Source organism: Scardinius erythrophthalmus (genome assembly GCF_964197995.2).
Source record: "Scardinius erythrophthalmus genome assembly, chromosome: 6".
Taxonomy (NCBI): domain Eukaryota; kingdom Metazoa; phylum Chordata; class Actinopteri; order Cypriniformes; family Leuciscidae; genus Scardinius; species Scardinius erythrophthalmus.
The window spans coordinates 10,209,607-10,237,234 of NC_138226.1; the positions used below are offsets into that span (position 1 = coordinate 10,209,607).

Sequence of the window (27,628 nt, forward strand, 5' to 3'; positions counted from 1 at the left end):
TCCATTCATTATGCTAAGCTAAGCTAGCGCCGACCCTGTCAAACTAAAACAATGCATGCACTGAGACAAAAATGCATTTGCCCACCTATCTAAATGTAGGAAAGAAGGTGAATAAGCCCTATTTCAAAAAACGGTGGAGTGTTCCTTTAATATTACTCAGTACTTAAATGTATAATTACAGCGTAACAACGACACCCTAAAATAAAGGGTTACACTTTAAGGTGTCACTGTTACAGTGTAATTATATATTTAAGTACTGAGTAATATTAATTAACTACATGTAGTTAGTTGCATGTAATTATGCATACATTACTGTTATTACTATGGTAAGTATATGTAACATATGTAACAAGGACACTGTAAAATAAAGTGTTACCAAATAAAGTGTAACCGATTTTTTTTTTTTTTTTTTTTTTTTTTTTTTACATGGTACCGTGGTAAAACCTTGTTATTCTTTGAAATACTTGAAAGTACCATATAATGATCATGACACATTCTTCTGATATAATGGTAGTACAGAATATAGTGTGTATGTGAGAGATCCTGCAGTAGATCTGAGTCACTTCTGTTGATGGTGTTTTGGTGTGTTCAGATCAGTGAGATGATGTTTTGAGACCTGGTGGATGTATAATTGGAACAGTAGAATTCTCAGTGGTGACTGATTGCCTGTTTTTGCTGTTCCTCAGCGCGGTCGTCCCCACTTGGGCTCATGCTTGGTTTCCTCTGACTTCCTGGAAAAACGTAAAGGTCAGAATAGCTGAAGTCTTGAGTGATTATGTGAGTGAAAAGCTTTGTGTTTTATTTATGGGCACTTTGGTTGATATTTATTAAAACTAACAGCTTTGAATTTTTTATAATAAGGTCACATTTAAATGGTCTTTCCACTGTTTAAACTGTCTTCCATGCCTTGTTATTATTATTACTATTTTGTTTAACAGTATTATCTAAATGTTATTTGGACCTGTAGTTAAAGAAACACACATTCAATCTATAATGTTTGTCTTGATTAGTCTGTTTAAGTTGAAGGAAGGCCCCTATTCTATAACCCACTGAACCTCTTAAGTTCCTTTTACGTGACATTTCAACCAGTTGTGGTTGTTTACCATTACTGCCATTTCCATTTAACCTCAAGCTAAAGCATCTTGAAGAGACGACAGAATTTCAGCTATGATACTTTAAGGACACTTTTAAACATCTGACTTTCCAGGTGGATTAATCTATTGATTAAAAGGAAAGTGTAAGGATTGGGATCTGAACTGGAATAAGGTTCTACTCAGCTTTTGCTAAATAGTTTTACATTTAAAAGGATTTGCTTGAGCAAGTTGAAAGTAAATAGGAAGGCATTCTTGTCTTTGAAATTTTCAAAAGGTCTGCAACTGAACAATTTTGGCCACGGTGTTTGAAAGGAAAATTATCTCTGAGTAGTTCTTGTTTTTTTCATGATTCACATTTTCAGAATTTAATTTCAATTTGCACACTCTAAAGGGATATTGTAGCCAAACATTAAAATTCTGTCATCCTTTACTCACCTTCATGTGCTTCCAAACCTGTATAATTGTATTTATTTCATGGATCAACAAATGAGAAGTTTCACAGAATGTCTGAGCTGCCCTTTCCATACAATGAAAGTGAATGGAGACCACAGCTGTCATGCTCCAAAAGGGCACAAATGCAGCATACATTTTTTCATAAAAGTAGTCTGTTCAACTGCTGCACAATGTCCAAAGTCCCCTGATTCCATTATGATGCTTTTGTGCATTGAATTAGGTATTTTTTAGAAAATTTAGCTTGACAGCCATGGTCGCCGTTCACTTTCATTGTATGTAGAAGAGCAGCTGCTTTTGTTAAACTGAAGAAAAAGTGACATGATGGTGAGGAAATTTGACAAAAAATGGGCTAGAACTATTAGTTCAGGATTGAGTATGATCCACATTTTTAATCATTTGTAATTTCTTGACCTCTTTAAATGCCAGATACAGACAGTGGGAGATAGAAAAACATGCCAAACGATCTAAAAACTGACAAGAAAGGTTAGAGGTCAACGGGTGCTTCTGTTGTTGACAATACTACAACAACTTAGTTTTTGCAAGAGTAGAAGGTCACAGGCATTTACACACAGATATTTTATTCATCCTAATAAGCACGAAAATGCCTCAGCCCTTTACATCATAAGCATTAATGCTGCTAATGAAGCAACAAAGCCAAACCGTAATTGTCGAAGAAACCTTGCACATTGTATCTACACGGTCACTAAGAACATGTTAAGACATGTTCCTGGATCAACATATTTTAACAAGATTTCTGTCCTAAAATTTAGTCCCCACCCGTAAACATAACCCCATAACTTATCCCTAAAATCAAATGATAGGTGAATAACACTGATGTAGAAGCACCTATCCCTGGTTGTAAGCCTAAACTTGTCATAAACTGTTAATTTGTCCCTCAAATCTGATTGTTGCTTGGAATGTTGTTCCAAGATTAACAAAGATGTTGATCCAAAAACATGTTGCTCCTGGTGCAATCACATTCACTGTATGCACACACTGAGACGGCACAAAACTGAAGTTGCGATAGTCTTTTCTTTCCTATTGTGACAAACTGTTGATTTTGATGCCATGGTGACTTTAAAGCGGTAATGCAACATTTGGATGCACAAATTTGAAATATTGTGTTAGAGTGGAAAGCAAGGTCGTTTCAATTTGATGGAATATTATTTTCTAAAAGAATTATATTTTATTATGTAAATATGTTTTTTTTAATAGTATACACCTGAAATTATTCTTACTTTTGTATATCTATATGTATGTATGTATGTATGTATGTATGTATCTATCTATCTATCTATCTATCTATCTATCTATCTATCTATCTATCTATCTATCTAGATAGATAGATAGATAGATAGATAGATAGATAGATAGATAGATAGATAGATAGATAGATAGATAGATAGATAGATAGATAGATAGATACATAGATAGATAGATAGATAGATAGATACATAGATACATAGATACATAGATAGATAGATAGATAGATAGATAGATAGATCTATCTATCTATTTTAATACTAAATGTATTTTCTATATACAGTGGGGTTCAAAAGTCTATTTTCAAAAGTACAATACATGAAAAATCAGCATTAATTTCACAATTTATTAGTATTTTTACATCTCCCTTTTGCTGTTATGACAGGTTAATTGCCAGGTGTGTGTATTGTTCAAATTAATGCAGAATCTAAAATCATATTTTTCTGTCATGTTTTTTTTCTTTAAGTCCCTGTTAAAATCTTTCTTTCGCAGGGTTTACACATATATATGCCCGTGTGTGCGTGTGTGTGTGTACATATACATTCATACATACATACATTCTTTATTTATACACACACTCACTGTCATGGTTTTAAGTTTAAGTATATATATATATATATATATATATATATATATAGAAGAACTTTTCAATACATATATATATATGTATATATATGTGTGTGTCTGTGTGTATGTATATGTATGTGTGTGTGTATGTATATATATATAGTGAATTGTCTTTGTGCATTCATTACTGACGCAGCAGTGATTTTGTAGATGTACACATGCCAGTAAGTTATTTTTGTTTTCCAAAACCAGTTACTGTAGTTGTGTTATGACTTCAGTAATTTGCCTAATTGCCTTTTTTCCAAGGATGAGTCAAGAGTCTATTTATGAGTGGAAGTGGTTTGTCAAGATAAGTGTACAGTGAAGTGAGTATTTGATAGTCATATCTCACCTGGCTGATGGCTAATGACACCCACACAGTACTGGAAGTTTACAGGTGCTAACACACTACAAACCCTAGGAGAGTTTCTTCACGGCCCACTTTACATTCCCATGTATGGGTTTAACACATGTTCTCGAACAGGAGGGGGTGAGATAGTAGAGCTGCAATGGGGGCTGAGAATGAACATTGTGGTCTGGGGTGTTCAAGGTGAGAACACGGGAGCAGCGTCACTTTCAAGAATGTGAATTTGTCATAGATCTTGAAAGATTGGCTATAGCAGTGCTATAGTCTACTAAATTTATCTTGAGAACTGATATTGATATGGCAATGCCTGTCTGTTCTGTTGTTTTGACCTCAGAAGAACTTTCATCAAGTGTTCGAAATGCGCTTCAAAGCCAGTATAGCCTTGCAGGGTTCACAGAGGTACCGCATGCAGCACTTACTCACACGGTGTTGTCGTACTTACAGATGTCAACACTTTGGATGAGTTGTTAATGTAAGTCTCACAGTAGTTTCACTGAAAATTGAAAGTAACACATTTTAGAGTTCATAACAGTGATCATTAGCGAAAATGATGCTATAACCCATAGGAATGCTTCATTGCTCAGAGGTTGCTCTTTGGTAGCTCAGGGCACTCTGTTATGTTTCATCTAAGTGTCAACTTGATGTTTCTAAAATAATTCAAGACATTTTTGACATATGATACAGTATGTATTATGAAATGAATGTTGGTAGCAGCTAAGATTTGCCTTGATTTGGAATGAGAAATGAGTTTATGTTGACATCTTGCAGACTTTGGCTTCTTGGCAAATCTGAGCACAGCTCGAGACGTTATTGAGATCTCTTCTGAAACTGTCTTTTTGATGGCATAAAAATCTACTTTTGCTCTTCATTTAATCTCATTGACAAGAAACAGTTGATATATATAGAGCTCTCGTATTATTTAAGGTAAAACATTTCTGTCAGGTTTTAAAACATTTGCTATATCTTGTCATTGATTTCATGATCCATTTTCAACGTTGAAGGCATTTGGATCACTTTGTAAATTTTCATCACATGCAGTCATTTGAATCCAAATAATGATTTGGAATGAGAAATGATTGAGTTCATATTAAAATCTTGCAGATTTTAAAACGTTCGTCATTGATTTAATGACCCATTTTTAATATTTAAGGTAATTTAAGGTAATATTTAATTTTAGACCACTTTTTAAATGCTCATCACAGTAATTTCAATCTGAGTAACATAATGTAGCTTTTGTTATTAACTTTCCAAATTTGTGTATATCTGCAAACAAGCAACAGTTAAGAACTTCTGAGAATTTCAATACGTGAAACATTTATGTCAATTCACAATTAAAAACCAATGAAGCATTTTGCTTCTCGCTTATACTGATAGTGTAACCGTTATCCTCTCTACCATGAATGGATAGAACAGCATCTTGATCTGTGGCTAACTGAAAGGAGGATCGTGACTCAGTACTGGACTAGCACTGTCAAAACCAAGCGATGAGCCAAACTGATGAGTTTATTGAGGCCGATTGCTTTTAACACAAAGAAACCCACCTCTATGAACACAATAGGATTTCTGTGAATAGTCTTACAATGAATGCACCAGCTTTCAGGGATTCCTGTAAACCTTTAGCACTCATTAGTGGCCAAATTGAACGTTGGAAAGTCCATCTGTAGTGTAATATGTAAGTGTGTGTGTGTGTGTGTGTGTGTGTGTGTGTGTGTGTGTGTGTGTGTGTGTGTGTGTGTGTGTGTGTGTGTGTGTGTGTGTGTGTGTGTGTGTTTTCCACGACTAAGACAGTAAAAAAATGATGTGTTTGAAGTCTAAAGGCATGATGGAGTCAGTTCGCAGAATAGACTGTGACCACTATGATTCATTATGTTTCACATTACTGAAATTAGCTGTAATATGTGCAATTTCAGTCCTTTCCACATTTTCCTCTGCCCATGGGAGACAAAGATTCACATATAAAAAAGAAATAAAAAAAAAGAAACCTTTACCAGGTTTCCATTCATTTTACCTTCAATACAAATTTGTGATTTGCGATTCAGTCAATGAACAAAGGGGGCGGGTGACAAAGACAAAGACAAAAAAAAAAAAAAAAAAAAAAACTTTTTATCTCATCAACACCAGTTTCCTGCATGAAGCTGTGTGTCACAGCTGGACCTGCATTTCATTACTGACTGTAATATCACAAAAAATATGAGTGTCAAGTCTTTCCTTTGGGGTGTGAGACCTTTAGCCTCAATAAATGTACTGACATGGCGCAGAAAGCTTATAATGCTGTTAGTAGGATTAAAATATCATAGCCTCTGCTCTGTACCACCATAGCTGTACGGCACATTTAAGTAACTTAACATGCTCTCTTGAACTCACTTTAGGAGATTTTACAGAGAAAGGGAGCACTCATCTGGAAGAAATTGCCAGTATACAAAAAAGGAAGAGTGTTGACCTTGAGAAAAGCTGCCCGTGTTTTAAAGATTGTGCCAGTTTACTGAGCACATGTATTTCCCAATAACCCTGAAGGGTGATAATGATGTCATGATTTCAATCACCTTTCGATGCTTTTAATGTTTTAATCATTACCACACACTTAAAGAAATGGTTCAGCCAATAAATGAAAGTGGCCCGTGTGACTTGTGTGCTGAATTCCAAGTCTTCTGAAGCCATATGGTTGAAGGTTAAGTAATTATTCACTAACAGTCATAACTAGTCCCTCAAGTGAGCTGTTAACCACTGTGACTGATTCAATGAGTCAGTGAGATGAACTTTCTCAGAGAACCAGATCTGTTTAGTGAACAAGAATCAGACATTGCTGATTGTTTGCAGTCAGTTTCTCATACAACATTTTGAAGGAATTGTTTTGTAGATGGACCATCTTTTACCATTTTTGTCACAAGTGCATTTAAAGATCTGTACTCTATACAAAGTTATTATTTTTAAATGTTTGTATTGATTGTATTGTCTGTTGAATGTTGAATCCTTATCTGCCATGTAAAAGCCTGTGAAGCTGATACATTTAAATAGAACCAGCACACAAATCTATCATATGGCTTCACAAATTTTAGACTATAGTCAAATGGTAGAAGTAATATCTGATACCTTGCTTCTTTTTAGCGCAATTTTCCACCGGACAAAATTGCGATTGTTAACTCATGATTTCTGTTCTGTCTGTGCGCACCAAACTTGTACTTCTATCTACTCCTCAACCAGACCACCTAGAGACTTCGGGTTTTCGGCATTATGTTAAGGAAGGTCTAATCTCGGGAACGCACAAAAAAAAATCCAGGAAAAGATTTACTATCTCTTACGCCGCCTTCACACTGGCAGTTGAAATCAGCTCCGTAATACGCAATACGCCCCCAGCGGACGTCGTACACAACGGTGAAAAGCGTCGGAAGCACTGATCTATATAGAATGACATTTTATATATATATATATATATATATATATATATATATATATATATATATATATATATATATGTGTGTGTGTGTGTGTCATTATATAGATCAGTGGTCGGAAGCCTCGGAAGCGAGTATATTTAAGTATTGAATTATTTAATTGTATTAACTGCCCTAATAACGTTAAAACATCATGAAAATAAAAAAATGACATGACAACTAATCGTTATAAAATCATTATTTATTTTATTAAAAGTTAAGAATCCAGGTTTGTTTATCAGTACCATAGCAACGCTAACTTCCCTTGGGATTTTCGGATAGAAACCGTCCGTAGCCTTTCGCAAGAGTTAAATTTTTTGAACGCATCCGGATGGCCAACGGACACGATTTTTTTTCGCACCGCACTCGTTTGCACCTCGTTCGGACCAAGCGGGAAGGAAGTCGACCGGAAGTTGAAGCCGGCCGCGTGTCACCATCTTGTAGCAGAACTTCACCTGCTGTTAGCATCCCATTGACTCCCATTCATTTTGGCTTCACTTTGACAGCGAATAACTTTACATCTGAGGCGTTTGAAGACTCCATTTGTCCATTATTTATTTCTAAAGAAACACGACAATGTATAAAATGCTCCATTACCTTGTAGCTTGTGTTATGGCCCCGTAGAAGCAGTTTTTGTAAAAGTAGGCTAACGATTGCGTCATAACCATGCGACTCTCTGTCGCACAGTAGAGAGATTACCGTATGGACAGGAGGAGAAGCTCGCGGGCAATCGGGGGGACGTGGAGGCAAAATGACAAAATAATTAATCAGAATACCTAGCAAAAGTTGCTCCTGCTCGAAGCTCATGGACACCTCCTACTCACACTCTCCGTCGCTGCAAGATTCGGAAGCGAATGATTCAGATTTCTCTTGGCACAGTTACTAGAAGACAGATGGGTTGCTCACGTCACATCTACGTCGTCAAGCTCGGTTTGAGTCTGCGCGTCAGGAAAGGAAGTGCTAAGAAATCGCTAAAAATGGGCTTCACTTGTCTCAATTGAGATCCAATGAGATGGCTCTGTCCACTTCTTATACTGTCTATGGTTCGGACCCATTCACATGCGGTCTGCGAATCTCCATAGGAAATTAATGACTTCCGGTCGTTTCGCTGCCGTATCGGAGCTGATTTCAACTGCCAGTGTGAAGGCGGCGTTAGTGTTGTGATCCCATGACGTCAGAAAATTGCGCTAAAACACTCACTGAGTTTTTATTACTTGTTTGACATTTCAGTACCCATTCATTGTGATTAAATGCTTCAGAATTTTTTAATTTGTATTTCATGAAGAAAGTCATACGCCTATGGGTTTTTAATTACATGAGAGTAAATAATAGCCTTTCTAAGAATGGTAAGGAACGGTTCCAGTTGTTTCCACTTGAGACTACGATTACAAACCGTTCTCGGCCCGGAATTCTCGGCACAGTTGGCGAACCGTGCTGGTAGAATGCGTGTAGTAACGTTGCAACTCAGGATTGGTCATCATTTGTATGTTGCCTGGCTAGTACCAGTTTCTCTGTAGCTGGCTAAGTGAGCTATTTCAGTAACGTAAACCCTTATAATTAAATTAATAATTAAATTAAAGCAGGGCTATGCAGTTTCGGGAATTTCTTCGCTGTATTCTCGCTTTTTGCTCACAGGTTTCTCTATAGAGCTCCCCCTACAGCTTCGGAATAGATATTTGACAACACTGTTGAAAAACTCGTTGGTGACTCTCAGATACCAGAGGCTATAGATCAACGACATCAAAGCAGATGGGACATTCTTTAAAACGTCTTCTTCATTCGGGTTCGAACAGCGTGAGGGAGCGCAATAATGACAGAATTTTAGCAGATTTTTTTTTCCGTAAAGCAATTCGTTACATCGCGAGACCTGATATCACGTGATACATCCTGACGCTGAGGCCGGCGGCACGCCGGCCCAAAGTTGCAAGGGTGGTTTTTCGGCTCACAGGCGCTTGGGGGGTGCGAGACAACCACCATTCAACCCGAAAAAAGTCATATAACTATTCCAATGACTCCGAAGCTGTTCGGTTAAGGTAAAAAAGTTACTTAGTTCACCTTTAAAAGAAATATCCGATCATCTCAAATCACCTGTAAATGTTTGTGTTACCAAGGCAAAGACTGACACATTTGTATTACATTCCAAATAGCTCCATTATCATCCCTGCAGTGAAAAATAAAACCATATCCATGCCGGCTGGCCCTGATCGGTACGGAATGGAGCGGTTAAGCGAAGAGAATGGTTTGAACCGACGTTGGAAAAGCGGCAAATTTTTGTGTGAACTATTCCTGTAAAATATCGTCACTATTGGGAAACAACTAGTCACATCATATGCAAACCTAAATGCAATCTTAGTATATATTTTGTCTGTTGATCATTGTTTATTGCCATTAAATGAGTGGTCTAATTTCGTGTCATCCATCCTGATGTTGTTTAGTGAGCAGGAAATGATCTTGGTGTAGGTCTCAGGGGCTTTGCTCTAAATGTGGTGTTGATAAAGTCAGCAGGCGATGGTAATCATTTTTGTGGTCCCAATGACTCAGTGCAGTGCCTGTGGGTCAACTCATGATTTCTACGTATGATCTAATAGAAGTGTAGGTAACCCACTTTAGGCTCATGCTGTGGCAAATGGTTGACTTCATTTTCTCAATAGAATAGTGAAAAGAATGGTTTATAATTTTGACACCTTTTATGCAATCAACTCTTGTAATAGTAGACCCACGCTCAGAACGGCTCACACCATTTTGGGCTCATTTACAGTGGGAAGAAGTAGTGATGCTGCTAATGCTGTTTTCAAAATAGTATAGCTTTTCCCTTAAAAAGCTGCTTTATCCAATGAGTAGTGATGGAATGTTGCAAAAAAAAACAAAAAAAAAAAAAACGCTGCTACAACATAGTTTTTGGTCGTATTGTGTTTCATGCACGTCTTTACAGAAGAGTGAACTGATTTTATAAGCAAACAAGCTCTCTTAAATGGTCTTTTCTTGCTTGTGTAGTGTTGGATTACAGACTTTGTTTGACAAATTCATGTAAATGAACCAATTAAAAATGATTCGCTGCACATAAGTCTTTGCCCAGCATTTTTTGTTTTGTATATATATATATATATATATATATATATATATATATATATATATATATATATATATATATATAGCTGAAATCTCTACAGCCATCAAATCTTCAGTGTCATATGATCCATCAGAAATCTGTTGAAATGTTGAAAACTATGCAGCTTAATATTTTTTCTAAAAACATTTTTTTTAGGATTCTTTGTTGAATAGAACATTTTAAAAGAACAGCATTTATTTGAAATAGAAATCTTTTGTAAAAATGTGAATTTCTTTGCTGTCTCTTTTGATCAATTTAGAGCATCCTTGCTGAATAAAAGTATTAAAAAAAATTTTTTTTAATACTGCCCCCAAACTCATACTTCTTCCCGACACTGCTCATTTTAATGGCTTGCACAGAGCACTGCTCAAAAAAAAAAAAAAAACGGTATACTTACATTAATAACCCTGTCATTACCCTGGTCCTCCTGACCATTACAATCAATGAAGTTACATTTGCATAAGTTAAAAGTCAAAAATATTGGCAGCTGCATGTATTTGATATTTTGTAACATCCTGTAAATATGTTTTCGCTTCCTTTTGCACACATTGTGTTCAGCCTGTTATCTGTGTCTGCAAGTTGTTGACTGTAGAATCCATCCAGATTGTTGTGTCACTTACATGCCTTCTGGCATAATGCCAGCCATGATATGAGATATGATTTGGGGGGTTTCAAACCAACTTTCTTCTTCTTCCCACACTTAAATAGGCCAGGGTGGGGGGAGGGGGAGGGGGAAGGAGGTTCGCTTCGGTTGAAATCGCGTGCGCATTCTTTTCTGTGTTTTGTTTTATTATATGATTTTCAGATACATTCAGCTTTTCCAATCACAGGCATATGAATCTTGGGATGGAGGAGGCTGCTGGGAAATACAGATCAATAAGGCAGCTATGAGAATGTGCATGTCAGGACACATGGCAGTCATGAGCAAATATCACTGTGAATTACAGTGCAATCCCTATTGCTCCCTAAATTAAATAAAAATATATATTTTTTGTGCTTTTTGATACCTGGATTTTGCTTTAAATTGTGAAACGATGATGGGAAAAGTGTTTACTTCATCAGCATGTGTTGGATCTATAGTTCTCTGCCTCGGGCAAAATGACAGATAAGATTAATCTAACATAAAATTGAGCAAGGTTTGTGCTATATTTAAAAAATTGAGAGTTATGTTTAATATTAATGTTAATGTTTTTTGTTTTTTTTATCATATCTATGGTTCAGTTGTGTTTTAAGAGGAGAAAGAGGGTCAATTAATTAAGTTATTTATCTGATGAAATCTTTAAGATGTGAGGAGATTGAGTTTGGAAAACAGGCTTATTGCTAAACATGATGTGTGAATATTGAATTTTGTTCAGCTGGAAGATCTGGAAGACCAATAGTGCCATCTAGTAGCTACCAAAAGCTACATATCCTTGTCCTAATGGAAGTGACAGTGGATATAAAGAGTCTACACACCCCTGTTAAAACAGTTAGGTTATTTTAAGTTTTTATTTTTATTTATTTTTTTCTCTGAAATGTGTCACTTTAGTTTTCAGTGGCATTGCATAGGTTGTAATTTTACATAAAAAAGCAAATGTGGTTATATTATTTATCTTTGTTTAATTGTTTTACATCACAAAAAAGCTGTTTGGTTAATATGTGAATTTTAGATATATAGACATATTTTAGACACAGTGTAAATGTATAGCTGCCTCAAATTCTCAAGATTTTCAATGCTTTAGCTATTTTTCCTACAGTCACGTTCTATTTTGTGAAGCTAAGCAATCTTTTGCTGCACATCAGAACTATATTCTTTAGTTTTATTCATTGTGATGGATGACTAAGGGAATTTGTGTTTCCTCATATTTACTCCTGTGAGAAGTCATAGCTAGACAATTTCATGTTCCTAGTCACCCTGGTGTGCTAAAAAAAATAAAAAATATTAATGGGAGTATAGATATTTTACTCATAAAAAAATTCTAGGGGTGCCAATAATTGTGGCAAACGTGTTCGTTTTTTGAATAAAACATCAAAAGGATAAACAATTCAGATTTATTTTTACAGCCATCTTTGATCATATTTACCAGGGGTGCCAATAGTTCTGACCACAAGTAAGACGCCTCTCAATTCAATGTATTGTGGGACTAACTGGAGTTCTCAATGAGTTGGCAAAAACCGGCATCATATTGGATCATATACTCAGGGATACTGGCTCATTTCGAGAAGGAATGACTGTCAGGCACGTCTGAATGTGAGTTTAGATAACTTGCATGTAGATCAGTGCTGACTCAAGCCACGAACTGAATTAGATGTTTCAGTCCGATTTGGTGAATTGTTTCAACCAGTTCACTAAAAATAACCAGTTGTTAAAAATGATTTGTTCGCAAACTAGAGAAATCAAGTACAAAAATATGCTGGAGAAAAGAATGCTTCCAACCACAAGAACATTATTGCTGCATCTGAAATCGAATACTTCCCTATATAGCATGCAAAAACACTACGCCAAAAGAGTAGTATGTCCGAATACATAGTATTTAGAAAACAGTAGGCGAAAAGTCCTACTACTTCCGAGATACTGAATTGCGCATTCGATGGACACTTTACTATCCCATGAGGCCACGGGAGAGGATTTATGACTGGAAGTGAAGCGTTACAAGTGACGCTGGTGGGTCAAGAGACAGTAAGAACATGGCTTTCATACTACACACATTCATTCTATGTAGAGTGTACATTTTTAACAATCGCAAATTAAATTCAAGTTTAAATGTACTACCTACTCATGATTTAGGATGCAGAATATGACTCTTTAAGTACAATTTATGTTCCAACAGGGCAATGACCTTATACAGCAAAAACCACACTGGAAAGGCTTAAAACCAAAAAGCTTAATGTTCTGCAGTCACTCAGTCAAAAGCCTTGTACACAATTCAACTAAACATCTGTGGTAATTGTTTTTGAAATGGCTTCTTAGGAATAGGGACTCACCCAAAGTAATAGAACTCGCCAATGGTACTATGAGAGGGTCTATGGATGTATTTGACTCAAGATATTTAATTTAAAATCAGTTCGAAAAATGTCTGGATTTTATAACCTCTAACAACCTTGAACCTGCTTGAATGAGAAGCATTAATGGCAGTTGCTGACTAAAGTCATTCCACAGATGCTAAATCTGAGAGCTTTGACTGAGCCACTCCAGGACAGACATATATTGTATATTGTTGGTCACTGTCCCATTGGATGATGACTCATCCTCTAAATCCCAGTGACTTGAGGATTTCAGCAGGATTTTAGTTGTCTTTCAGTATTTTTCTGTGCTCTCATTCATTCTTTCTTCCATCTTTATGACTTTTCCAGGCCCCTTCTGAAGAGAAACACTCCTAAAGAATAATGATCAGCAGCACAACTGTTTTTAACATTGATAACAAATAAGAAATGTTTTTCAGAACCAAAACGGCATATAAGAATGATTTCTGAAGGATCATGTATCATCAAACTGAAGACTGGAGTAATGACTGCTGAAAATTCATCTTTGCCTTCACAGGAATAAGCTGCATTTTGTCTTTTTGAACAAATAAACACTGCCTTAGTGAACATAAGAGACTTCTTTCAAAAAATAAAATAAATAAATCTTACCGACCCTAAACTTTTGAATGGTAATGTATGTATTACTCAATGTATAACATAAGAAATAGTGTAGGCATTTTGTTTACATGTTGTCACTTGGCAGTGAAATCCTATGTGAAACATATGCTTAAGATGCCTCATTTAGTCAAAAGCAGGAAATGGCTTTCTCCTGTGAAAGACCTTGGGTTGTTTCCAGTGATGGGTATGAAGATGTTTCCTGTTTTAAAGTGCATCAGTCGCTGTGAGAGAAGCCAATGTGCAAAAGCCCTGCACACATGCTCTCAAACATTTTCACATCTCTGGCCATCCATCCTCAGTGCAGGGCTGTGCAGAATTACAAACTTATATGTGATCTCAGTGTGGGTGTCTGAAACTTGAGCCTATCTGAGGTTGCTTTGGTTCTCTTTCTGTGTGTAGAGAGCATAAGTCTGGTGACACACGTATCTGTGGTGAATTAATACATGTTGATTATGTGTGTGTGCTTGCTAAATTTTGGACATTTTCAATAATATAAAACATCTATTTTTTAATTGTAGAAATACAAACAAAAAATATTTAAGGGGTAATGTAGTGTATATGTGTGCTTGTGTATACATAGATGTGCGTGAGTCCATGAGACTCACGCCTCATTGACAAAAAACTAATTTTGGACCTTTTTTAATTATATAAAACATCTATTTTTTTATTATAGAAATACAAACATAAAATCTTTAAGGGGTAGTGTATGTGTTCAGTATTTGTGCTTGTGTATACATAGATGTGCGTGAGTCCATCAGAACAAGAAACTGGGGCAAAAGAGTAGCTATCAAATATAAAGATCAGAAATATTGTGCAAAACATTAGAAAGAGTGTGCTGACTGTTGTTGTATGTGTTCGTGCATGTCAGTATGTCTTCTTTTTTTATGTGTGTGCACTTTGGGGTACAAAGGGGTGAAACTGGGGGAGGTTAATGCAAAAAAAAAAAAAAAAAAAAGAGAGCAAAAAGATAAACATTTTCTTTTAGATTATGAGGAAAATGAGGCCTGTGGTTTAGGCTGTTTTTCTAATCAGTGGTTTTGTAAGCTTGAATATGTGTTGCATGTTATACGTGAGTGCACCAGCTATGCCAGATGAAGATGAAACAAATTCCTTCGTTTCGGTTTAGAGGTAATGAGACTCGCTTCTCTTCTCGACTGAAACCAAGACACGTTTTTGCAACCATGATTGTCAAAACTCAGTCATATGATCCACACTTTGCCAGATTTTCATATTTTACAGACTTAGTTCCGGTGTATAGTATCCTCCTCAATTTTTTCAAATAGAGAATAATTAAATGCTTTTAGAATCATAAGGAGTCATACCCAAATAATCATTCTGAGTATAAAAAAACAGTAGACATTTATATGGAAATCGCTCACCATAACTCTGCTGTAGAGCACCATTGAACAGAGGAATCATACATTGGTGAGATTATTTTGAATCATGTTGAATTTATAGGAGACGATTGTTCTGGTGAAATAGCTCATCCCATATATTTATGCTCTATATTTTCTTTATAAAATACTTATCATGTCTTCTTACCCTGATTGACAGAGACATTATTGATAACAAGTTATATTTTTATAACTTGAGTTTAATTGAGTAAAATAAAGGGTACCCAAGAGTAACAGTACTGAAAGAAGTGAGATGAACTACAAAGCGTAAAATCTTCCCACAAAGATGGCAATATCTGAAACCATTGTCCTTGTGGGGGCATTTTTTGGTCCCCATGAGGAAACAGCTTATGAATCATACTAAGTGATGTTTTTTTGAAAATGTAAAAATGCAGAATGTATTCTGTGATGGGTATAGGTTTAGGGGATATAATATACAATTTCTACAGTATAAAAGACATTATATGGAAAGTCCTCATAAAACATGAAAGTGTGTGTGTGAGTGTGTGAAAACACTAATATGCAACAGCATTTTCCTAAATGCCTGCTGTTGCTATTTGCAAAAAAAAAAAAAAAAAAAATGAATCCATTGGAGTGAAAGAACAAAATATAAATGTGGTCATTTGATCTACATTTATGTGGAAAATTACAATCCGTGAAATGATGACATATATTTTCAGACATTGCACTTAATGATTCTCAGTTTTCAGTGAATAAATCAAAAACAATTTCCGGTACCTGCATGGTGAATTATTGAAAGCATTTGAGCACCCAGACCCTACCATTAAAAAAAAAATTTATTCATAACAAACTTTTCAGAAAAATCAATATAGATCTTCATACAATTTGGGACCAAAAACATGCACATTTTCTTTATGGAAGCCTTTTAGCCCAATTCTACCCAAATGAATGTAAAAACATGCAATGTTTCTTAACATCTCACAAATACAGAATATGATGAAAAGGTGGAAATTCAGACCATGTAATTATAGGACATTATTTGAGGTTCTGCAGAACATTTACAACACTTTAGTTCAGATGAACCTTTTTACCCATGATTAAAAAAGCACAGGATGTACAATGAACTTCATGCTTCAGTAAGCAGATGCGCTTTCTATTGTCAAAAGTGTATGTACCCTTGCTACTGACTGAGTGTATTTCATGTCATCCATCAAATCTGTTTGAATCTTGTTTTCATATTGCAAGCTTAATTTATTCATTTATTTGACTTAGATTCTTTTTATGTTTTATTAGGTGACATTTGTTTTCTGGCTTCAGTGTCCATTGGCTAACTTTACAAGGCAAAGTTAACTTGTTTCTGACAACAATTTTGATGGAGTTGTTCATGTGTAACTAAACAATTTGTCAAAATCTCTCCATCATGACCATGGTGAGCCTATGAATCAAATCCGTTAAATTTAATTTAAGTCATCTACTGAGACATTTTGAGTCCAGTTATAGCCTAATCTGTTTGCTGAAATGAAATTATGCTGACACTCACCTGAGAATCCTTGTTTAGGACTTAAATCTACATCTGGGAGACTGTCCTTTTACTGGCACTACATTTATTAAGATCATGTAAGGACTGTGGAAACCATCACATAATGAATGAGGTAATTCATGGATGGTTGAAACCTTAAAAAGGGGAGGAAAGTAGACAGTAATGTAAAAAATAAATAAAAGAAATACATAAAAGAAAGATAGGGGAAAGGGTGGCAGAGGGGGGGCGTCTAACGGTTTCCCCTCTACTTCAAACAGTGCTCTTTAAACCATGGAAAGTTAACCAGCAGCCTCTGAACAAAAGCAACTGATTTTTATCTGAGGAGACTTCTACAAATCAGAGAGTTGATGGCAGAGTAAACAAACAATGCGGCCTCACACAACACAGTTGAACATGCAAACGGTGACCTTATTAAATTGTTCAAAGAAAATCAACTTTTGTTTATTTTCCACAAGTTTGTTTATTTCTTTGTTTTTATTGTATCACTTTTATATAAAAAAAAGATAAATGAAATAAATGATAAATAAATGATTCATTGATCAAATGATTGATTAAACGTGTTTTGTAATGGATCAGGTCACTAACTACAATTTGTTCATGTAATCTGGAATCCGTGATGGACTACTACCCAACACTGTGTGTGTGTGTGTGTGTGTGTGTGTGTGTGTGTCTGTGTGTATATATATATTGTCACAGTGGTGTTTGGTTTAGTTTGTTTTCATTTGGACTTGTCTGTCCGTCATCACATGTCACGTGTCATCTTTACTGTCGTTATAAGTTCAGCCGTATCACCTGTGTCATCGTCATCTGTATCACCTGTGTTTTGTTAATTGTCATTTGTGTTTGTATTTAAGTTCCGTCTGTTCAGTCAGTCTTTGTCTGATCTCAGTTGTAGTTAGTGTGTTGCTGTCCTGTATTTTGATCATTAAACCTTCGTATTGAAAAGAAACCTCCTTCTGTCTTCCTGCAACCACCTGTGACATATAATATAGACCATTAATAAAATATTAAATATTACTTACAAATTAAAGTCCATTACTGATTCCAAGTTACATGACACAAATTGTAGTTAGTAACGTGATCCACTGCATGTTTTTTTAGTAATATAATCTGACTACTTTTAGAATACTAAGAGAAAGAAAATATGTTCTATTCTTTGTTATCAACAACATGAAGTGCATTAAACAGTACAAGGCTTCCCAAACTGGGGTTTGTGAAGGAATGTAGTTATTTTTTTTTTAAATGTATTTAAACAATATCCTATGACAAAGAAGAATTAGGGAGTATCAATAAATTATAAATATGTTTTGCCATTGTGTAAATAATTTGTAATCATGTAATCAATAAAAAAAGTAACTGTTGTCTGAAAATGAGTTTTAAAACTTAAAATAAACTAATTACAAGTACTTACTGTAAGTTTTGGATTTTGACTATGCAATCCAGATTAAACGGATTTCTTAAACTATTCTAAACCTTTATTAAAGTTATTTTTTTAGATTTATCCAGGTGTTGAACAGGCAGGTTTCAGTTCACATTGTCAATCTAATTGTCAAGGAAAGAGTGCTTAGTGAAATTGAAAAGCTGTTATCCTGGGTTTTTTTTTTTTGTTATGTAACCCTCTTAAAGCACCTCACTTACAGTAATACTTCAATATCCGGATTGTCAATTTACTGTAAAAAAGAAACAATGAAAAAATGCAAATGCACAACCTTTCATGACTAACATGACCTGCTTCAGTTCCTCATTCATCTCAGTGTAACATCTCAGTAACACTTATTCTTATTCAAAACCTTGACAGCTTATTCAGTCTCCAAGGATGATAAAGAAATGGCAAGATCATTAATGGCTGGTTTCTCTGATTGTAATAGTTATTAGCAGGTTTTTTTATTTATTAACATTGTTTTGAATTAACATTGTATTGTATCTGATATGTATAGTAGGGCCTACTGTAATAATATTAATTAACAGGTTGCGATTTCCTCATCATTTGCAAAAAGGACTTTTGTTTCACTGACATCACCACCAGCTCTCCACAGTTCTGACAGGATTCCAACTAGGTCAGTGGTGTATTTCTCTCGTCGACCAGTAGAGGGGGTCCAAGAGAAATATGACTGATGCCCAACCTGAATATTTTTCTTTCTTTTCTTTTTTTTAATACATAAAATCATTTATCCTATTATAATTGATTAATTCGCTCTTTCTTCCTCCACATTATAAATGTGATTGAAAATATAAATATATATTTAAAACGAAAATTGTAGCCTTTAGCCTAAGATAGGCTATACCATTCATAAGGATGTGTAAGGACCACAGCCCAACAGTGGTCATTACTAGAATTATAATTAATTGATATTCGTAACAAAGGCTTATAATAGTAATAATTATATTAATCAGTTAAAATATAGGGTGTGAATGTATTATAACACGCCACAGGGTTTAGAATAGCAGCTTTAATTCAAGTTTCTCCTCCCTGTGTTCTTATAGATACCTAAATATAGCCTGCTGGAGATCACGCCGAACGCATTTTAAATGCAGTGATAACGAGTCTAATCGATTACCGAGCGCCACTGATAGATCCGTTTCTCTGAGTCAGACGGTTGCTGAAGATGGAGGAAGCAGGGGAAGGGAATCACTATTGCTGCGTGTGTATCGCACTGCAGTGGATACATAGTATTTAGACGCTGTCTGTAACTCCATATCAGATGAGATGGAAGTGTGTCACTTCGTGCATCGCTAAAGGTAAGCTAAAATGTCCGTTTCGAATGTTAAGGTTTTCCTTTCTTTGTTTATCGGCTTAATGCATCTGTATGTTCTGTGTTTTGACAGGTTCAGGAAGCGTCTGGATCAGGGTGCGAATTATGGGGGAGTTTGACCCCACCTACCCCTAAAACAGGTCAAAGAAAAAGGTGTGGGTCTCAAAGTTTAGTTATGTTAATGTACTTGCTTTTCGTCAGCGTTTTCGAACAACGTTTCAGTAACTAATAAAGTTATATTACAAGTTAGTCCGAGTGTGCTTAACGGATCGCTCGCGAACATAATTCGAGGTAACCATAGCAACAGGTGTCTGTTTGCTCGCATAAAACTATACTCTGATTGTTTATCACTTCTTATAGAATTCGTACAATGGCCTTGGTCACTTTTTGTGATTGTGAAATTATTAGCCCCTAACAGGGTGCGAATTGGTAAAGGAATTTAAAAGGAATCAACTTTTTTTTCTTTTTCAAAAAATGTCTGCAGGGCGCAATCGGGTGAGATTGTTTTGGCGCCCCTAGCGCGCGCATAACTAATGATAAACTTTATATTTTAAAGACGTTTTAAACACAACTAACGTTTGATATTTTTCTGATAAATTACGCCAGTAGGCCTACGAATGTTTTGTTAGCAATACAGCTCCTCAGGCAAAAGCAATTCGCAAGCGTTATTTAGCGCACTCTTGTAATCTAACTAACGTTAGTTAACAAAACGTTTGAAAATGTATTTTAAACGTATAGCCTAACTTACTTGTATGAAAACAATAATATACTTTTAAGACCCCCTCCCCCAGCCTTGTCATGTTGCACCCCCATAACCCGCACTCTTATCAATATTTATGACTCGTGTTTGTAAATGTTCGTATTTATTGCGCATCATGACGCGTCTGCAAAGAGCCTGCATTTAAATGCATGTGAATTAGCCTACTGTCAGCGTATGTGTCACATGAATACTGAGCTGCACATGAAGCATATAGAAAACACGCACACACTCATCCCACAACCTTTGATGGACTGTCAGACAGGTGGAATTATTGGGCTCTAAGCCTGTTGTAGGCAGTTCCCATCATTTCCTTATTTATGGCTTAATTCCCTTGGAACCGGTGGATCCAGTTGAGTATTCGCCTCAGCCTGACACCGATTGACCCAGGTGTTGAACAGGCACAGGTTTCACTTCACTATGTCAAAGCAGTTTCAGATCAGAGGAAGAAATCTAATAGTCGGGGGGAAAGCGCTTAGACGCGTGTGAAATGGAAAAGCTGACGGGCTTGTTCGGCGCGAAGGAAGTCACCAAACGATAGAAACCCAAGAAGCAGCTTGCTTCCTAATTTTTTTTTCTTCTTCTTTTTTTTTTTTTTTTCATTTGGGGCAAGATCGTCCCCTGTTTGTGACCAATATGAACTCCACTTGAACATGACAGTCATCAGAGGACTTCATCATCACAGTAGACTCTGAAAAGCCTCGATCTGTCATTGGAAATAATTTCACGCGTTTCTTTTTCTTTTTTTTACGCAAGGATTTCTTTGGACACTTACTTGCGTTTTCACAGGGGGGAGACCAAACAAAAAGGTAAAAGTTTCATGCAATCATCTTTAATGGTTATCATTTCGTAGAGAGTCTTGTAGTTCAATTAAAGTCCGGAAAGACTTCTTTCTATATTATAATGTTGGTAGGCTATTTATATATACTTTTTTGCCATTATGTATTCATTCTGCTACATACCTCAAGTGGCATAGCCCAAATACAGTATAATATCATTATATGGTAACGCTCATTTTTGTCCGGATCTAATAACTTGAGTATATATATATATATATATATATATATATATATATATATATATATATATATATATATATATATATGTATGTATGTATGTATGTGTGTGTGTGTGTGTGTATATATATATGTATGTATATATATATATAATTGTGGGGCTTAAAGTAAAAAAAAAAAAAGAAGACATTGTAACTGTCCGAAGATTGTAAATATGTATAGAAATCATTAAGGTTTACGTTCTTGAAAACGTTGGTGCAATTAGTTTGATACAAACTATAGTATCTAAAAAAAAAAAAAAAAAAATATTTAAAAAAATAAATCAATTTTGATATATTATTAATAAAAATGTGTAATATTATTAATGTTTTAAAAAACAATTAAGTCAGGTTGCCATAAGCATGCAGGAAGCCATTTTGTTTTCATGCCTTAAAACAGAGACCCCTGTAGACCCTCATTACTGTCATGAATGTATTCTGACTTTTTTATTAAAATATTTTTGTTCAGGTCAAATAGTTACCCTAAGAAATCTTTTTTGATATTCATAAATCAAAAATAATTTACAAATAATTTGTAAATGTTAACTTGAAAATGTGTTTAAAAACCCCCAATGATGATGAGGATGATGATATGGTGTAGGTCCTTGAAAACTATTTTAGTACTTTTTACGTGAGGGTTACACCACATACACCACATTTTTGTTTTCCTGTTTAAATGTTACCCCCCCTCAGGGCCGGTTCTAGACATTTGGAGGCCCTAGGCAAAATTCATGTTGGAGGCCCCCCACCCCCAATAAAAAACACTTGAAACAAATATGATTCCTAACTTTTTTATTTATACAACATTTCATTTTAAATTTAGTATATTTTTACTTACACAGTACATAAGTTTGGACAAATTACTATTTTTAATGTTTTTGAAAGAAGTCTCTTATGCTCATCAAGCCTGGATTTTATTTGATCAAAAATACAGAAAAATAATATAGTGAAATATTATTACAATTTAAAATAATGGTTTTCTATTTTACTATACTTTAAAATATATTTCTGTGATGCAAAGCTGAATTTAGTGTCACGTGATCCTTCAGAAAACTTTATAATATTCTGATTTATTATCAAATGTTAGAAATGGTGCTTAATATTTATTTTATAACATGTGATACTTTTTTTCAGGATTTTTTGATTATTAAAAAGTTGTTTTAAAAAAGTCTTCACTATCACTTTTATATATTTAACACATCCTCGCTGAATATTCCTGTTTTTTTTTTTTCTGTATTTTTGATCAAATAAATGCAGGCTTGTAGAGCATAATAAGAAACTTCTTTCAAAAACAATAAAAATAGTAATGGGTCCAGACTTTTTACTGGTAGCCTACTACATCAAACTTTATCTAAAGTAATCTCTTTTTTGTTTAATGAAGATGTTATTGTTCTTGTTGTTATTTTGCTGGTGTATTCAGTTTATTCACAGTTCCAGAATACCACTTCAGTAGATGAACATAAACGTGCTTTTATAATTGTTTTCATAGCTGCGTTATGGGCAGATATTGCATTGCTACCTTAAATATGCTATACACAAATCAAGTGGAAGAGAAAGATACGATCGCTACTGAGCAGGGAAAAAAATCTAAACTAATATTCGTATAGGCTATGATGTCAGGGTATTATCTAATCATCAGCAGAATATAGAAGATAGACCCATAGATATGAGATCCTTTATTTGAAACATTTAAAAATGTTGCAGTGTGTTGGTTTTTTAACTTTGAATACAAACGTCTTATCTTTTACTTTTGTAGCTTTTTTACTAGTCAGCTCCCAACGCGATGTTATTCATTGTACGCGCAAATTCAAAGCGTCGCGTCTGGGCACGTTAATGACGCTCGCACTCTTTTAAACTCGTAGACTAACAAAGCGGTGAATGATTTTTCCAGAAATGACGCTGATCTACAGTAGCCCACACGTTTATATTTAAAATACATTGCAATCACTCCAAAATCGATGACCTGCATTACGAGCTGTGCTTCTTTGCGTGCCTATGTAGACTTTTGTACAGTCATGGGCTGGCGTTAATGTGACGTAATGTAACAGTCTATGGTTAAGATAAACATCGTCACTATTTTTAGTTAATTAATAAATTTTGAAATAAATTGTAGATAGGACATTTGTACATTTATTTATTTATTTTTTATTTTTTATTTTTTTGTCCCTCTGTCTGGGCCCCATCCCGCCAATCGGGCCCTAGGCACGTGCCTAGTTTGCCTTTGCGTTAATCCGGCTCTGCCCCCCCTCCAAACATGAACCCAATGACTACATTTCTAAGAACATGTTACATGTGTTTTGCATTCAATTTTTAACAGTTGTCTTTTTTTTTTTTTCGGACATCCTTATTCATCGTTGACCGCTATAATGCATGTAACATCTATTGTAAAGGGTTTTAATTAGATGAAAGTAGTATACTGATATTCAAGAATTGATCGGGGACGGTAGTGTTTTGTTGTTGTGCTGGATGGTTAAGGTTGTGCACACGCGTGCCGTGATCGGTGTGTATGTTAGGGCCCCTAGAGAAGCGCAACGCCATACACCATACATAGGGCCAACTTCACTCCTATTGCTTTGCATGCCATTTCATCACGCTATCATTGTTTAGTGCTTTTAATTTGAGGTATCATTTCTTGTACTAATTTGGTTGTATTTCCATATCAAGGAGCTGTAATTTGTGTCTTGTTTATTTCAGAAACTTTGATCAGGGTCAGAGTATCCAGGTGCACTCTTGTGTAATGTCAGAGTATTCCTCATAATCTATGGGATTTCAGGAAAGATGGTTCATGATATTGTGTAGTTACTGATTTGATGAGGGCTTAAAAGTTGACTTTATGATTTATTATTGTTTAATGTACTGTATGTGTGCACATTATAGTTAATTAATGTTTTAAGGACCGTGCATTGCACGAAGAGCAGAAGAGTAGAGAGATCAAATCAAAAAATTTCATACTCTATTAATAAAACAGTTATTTTCTTTCTAGTGCATTTAGCATCTGCGATTTATTAAAGCATAAGAGTGTGTATTTATTAAGCTGCTTAATTGGTTTACGTGATACTTAATGGGTTTAGAAATACTCATAAATCGTAAAACTAGTAATTAAACATTTTAAAGTTGAAAAAGAAAACATATCACATTTCTCTTTCCAAACCTGACCCAGTGCTTGTACATGCCCTAATATCTGTCATACGTGAGGTTCTATAAGGATAATTTGGGACCAAGTCAAGAGAATATATTTTCACACATGTACATGGAGCCATTTTTGTACTTTCCGTCCGGGAAAACATAAACAGCATACAGTAGCTTATTTGTGGTATTTCATAAACGTCAGAGAATAGCTAATTTTATCTGTCATCACAAGTGAAAATTACGTTCCTCCCAGTCCGTTCTAGAATATTAAACAAGTAAAAGCATATTGATGCTGTGCTCGTTTTTCTGTGTAAAATTTTGTGATGATTTCATCTGATTGCACTAACATAAGCCTTAGATTTATTGTTTTAGTTTAAATGAATTAGCCTAAACCTGTATAGCTTATAGAATCAGTTAGCCTATATCGTGGCTAAACGTGTTTCTATCCATCAATGAGGCCAGCTTTATATGATCTGATGGACGATATGCTGTTCATCAGAAAAGCATCTTTGATTTTTACAGCTCACTTGCTCTGTCCAAACATTTAATTTTAGACTTGTTTTAGAAGGACCTGAAACTCAGTGAAAACATGTCAATTTTCACACTTTGCATGTACCTTTTTTTTGCCTAGCCAGGAAGTCGTCACTTTATATGTTACTTCCCTAATACTTCACAAGACAATTTAGATGCTTAAATAAAACATGTTTTATTTTTAAGATTATACATGGCAGTGTTATAGACAGTTGCATTCAGTTCAGAAGAGCTAAAAACTGTGATAGAAAAGTTCAACATTGAGAAATCGTACATTAGTGTCTTTTTTTCACAGCAGCTCATTTATGTGCCAGATGTACTGATTTTTAATTGAAATATTTATTACAAATGAACTATCGACATTGAATGTCTAGTGGTGTTGCATAATTTGGAGGAAAAACAGAACATTATTATATAATTCCATGGTTAACAATTTTTTACAGACTAAAAAAATACTGCAAATATTTAAAGAAACCTGTGCCAGTAATGTTTCATTATAGAATAATGCAAAATCCAACATCTAATTTATAACTCCTCTTCATTTCACAGCTCTGCCCCCTGAATATGGACATGGAGGCGTCGAATGGCTATATTGCGAGTAAGTAAAGTATTTGCATACATCTCAATGGCCACTTTAAAAAAAATAAAAAAATATGAGCATCCTTTATTTAGCACATAAAAGCATGTTAAATATGTCTGCCAGGTTCATTCAAAAATGTTTTTAACCTTTATAGTGAATTATTGAATGCATTTAAAGTAGGCAACTGTATAATTCTGTTCTACTAGACGAAAGCTAATTGGAGACAATGAAATATTAATATGAAAATAATAGCACATTAATAGTTCTACTGTAATCAATCAGAACACATACAGGCCTAAAATAGCCAAGCGGTTCCGTCAACACAATGTTTTTATCATGTCACCTGCTTCTCTGTTTCTCTCATGCTGCGTGTGTATGTGGCACACACTTCATTAGGTTTAGACCTAAGCCCATTGATAAGTGTTTTTTCCCCTGACGTCTTAAAATGAGCAACACATATTTGGAACAAGGGTTTATCAAGGAATGCTTTCTTTAAATAAAATTGGAAGACCTGGGGAAAAAATGCTTATCTATTACTTTTCATCTTTTTTTTTTGCATTGTAAAAATATTTTGCTGCTTTTTTATTTTATTTTTATTTTTTACTTGTGTTGATTTATGTTAGATATGCTATCTAATTCCGTGAGCACAGTGGGAGTTTGTCTGCAGCTGTTAAGCCAGTTCTGCTTTATGAATATGTGCAGTAGTCAAGCACACTAGCTGCCCCCAAGAACCAGTTGAAAAGCATCGACTCTTGGCTCCCCTCGAGATTTGTTATCTGGACGGGGCTTCAGTACCAGGTGCACAGTGGTACCTTCAAGCCCGTTAACTCCCCCGGCAGATTCCCTCAGATAGAACATGCTGATAAAACGTCCCTCATCTAAAAATTCTTGCAGGTGTCTTGGAAAATGAAAAGTTTACAGTTTAACTTGGTTCCATAGACTCTTGAAGGCATTTTTCCTTTCTTAAAGGGCTCGTTACATTTTAAAAGCATGAATGAATGTTGAACAACACCTGGTTTTTGAATAGCTTTATCACGTTTCAGAAAACGTAACTCTTTATAGTTCAAGAGAATGAAGTTGTTAATGACTTGAAGCTGTGATGTGTCTAGATGTGTCTTCACAGCAATATTTTGCGTTTTTCACATCATTTACACATCTTTTTTTTCTTTTCTGGTTTAAAACCACTTGCTGATAGTTTCCCTCAAAACTAGGAATAGTCAAACAGCTTGCTTTCCTAAAAAGACAGTCTTAAGTTTGTCCATCTCAGATCACAGGCTAAACCTTTTTTACAGTAAACTGCTATTGATATGCTAATAAGACCTCGTCCCCTTCAGTGTGTCCTTTTAAAGAGCAGTTCAGCGTTGGCAGGTGGCAAGGAGCGTGAGTGGGAATGTGTTTTGTGTTTGATGTGGAAGGATGGTTTGGAGGTGTGTGGACGGACAGGATAAACCTGATCCACGCTCGAACTTTAGCGTCTACGACATGCCACAACCAATCACTCTCTTTCCTGGGAGAACCGATCCTGTTAAAAACTTTTCTTTTTCTTGTCTAGTATCGCCACTCTGGCACAGAACCTGCCTTCAGGCTCCACCCCCACTGATGTAATATAGCCGACGGCAGCCATGCTGTCCAAATCACTTCAACGTTCTATAAGTCATGGAGTTTAGTGAAAATAATTGCGCACAAACACAGTCCTTTATTGTAACCACAGTGATTTCAAAGTCAACATGAAATCCAGATTGGCCAATGTATCATTTATCAAATGGTTCATGTTTTTTCAGAAAAAAAACAACAAAAAAAAACTTTTTTCAGTATTTAACATCCACTTTTTATGATTCAATCAATACCTCATGAATAAAAATAATTTTTTCCTTCACCGAATATCCCATTTTTCTCTGAAAACATATTACAGAAGTCATAGGTGTTGCTATTTACGTTGATTTTAACCCGTGGGCCACTATTAAAAACACCCCCAATTAGTTTCC

The 27,628-nt window shown here is 35.2% G+C and overlaps 1 protein-coding gene across 14 annotated transcripts in view; it reads left to right on the top strand.

Moving 5' to 3' along the window:
• Positions 1-545: 545 nt before the first annotated feature.
• The window catches only part of ikzf2 (IKAROS family zinc finger 2), a 52,827-nt gene continuing 25,744 nt past the window's right edge, over positions 546-27,628 (top strand). For 2 of the 14 annotated variants that reach the window (XM_081368005.1, XM_081368000.1), the window contains exons 1-4: positions 596-777; positions 19,324-19,578; positions 19,666-19,745; positions 25,613-25,661. In XM_081368005.1, coding sequence (XP_081224131.1) covers positions 25,628-25,661 — 34 coding nt within the window. In that variant the 5' untranslated portion in view covers positions 596-777; positions 19,324-19,578; positions 19,666-19,745; positions 25,613-25,627. Of the gene's footprint in view, positions 778-19,323; positions 19,579-19,665; positions 19,746-20,124; positions 21,159-25,612; positions 25,662-27,628 lie in introns of those variants that run through there. The other 12 variants (XM_081367998.1, XM_081368010.1, XM_081368004.1 and 9 more) reach the window with 10 other exon arrangements.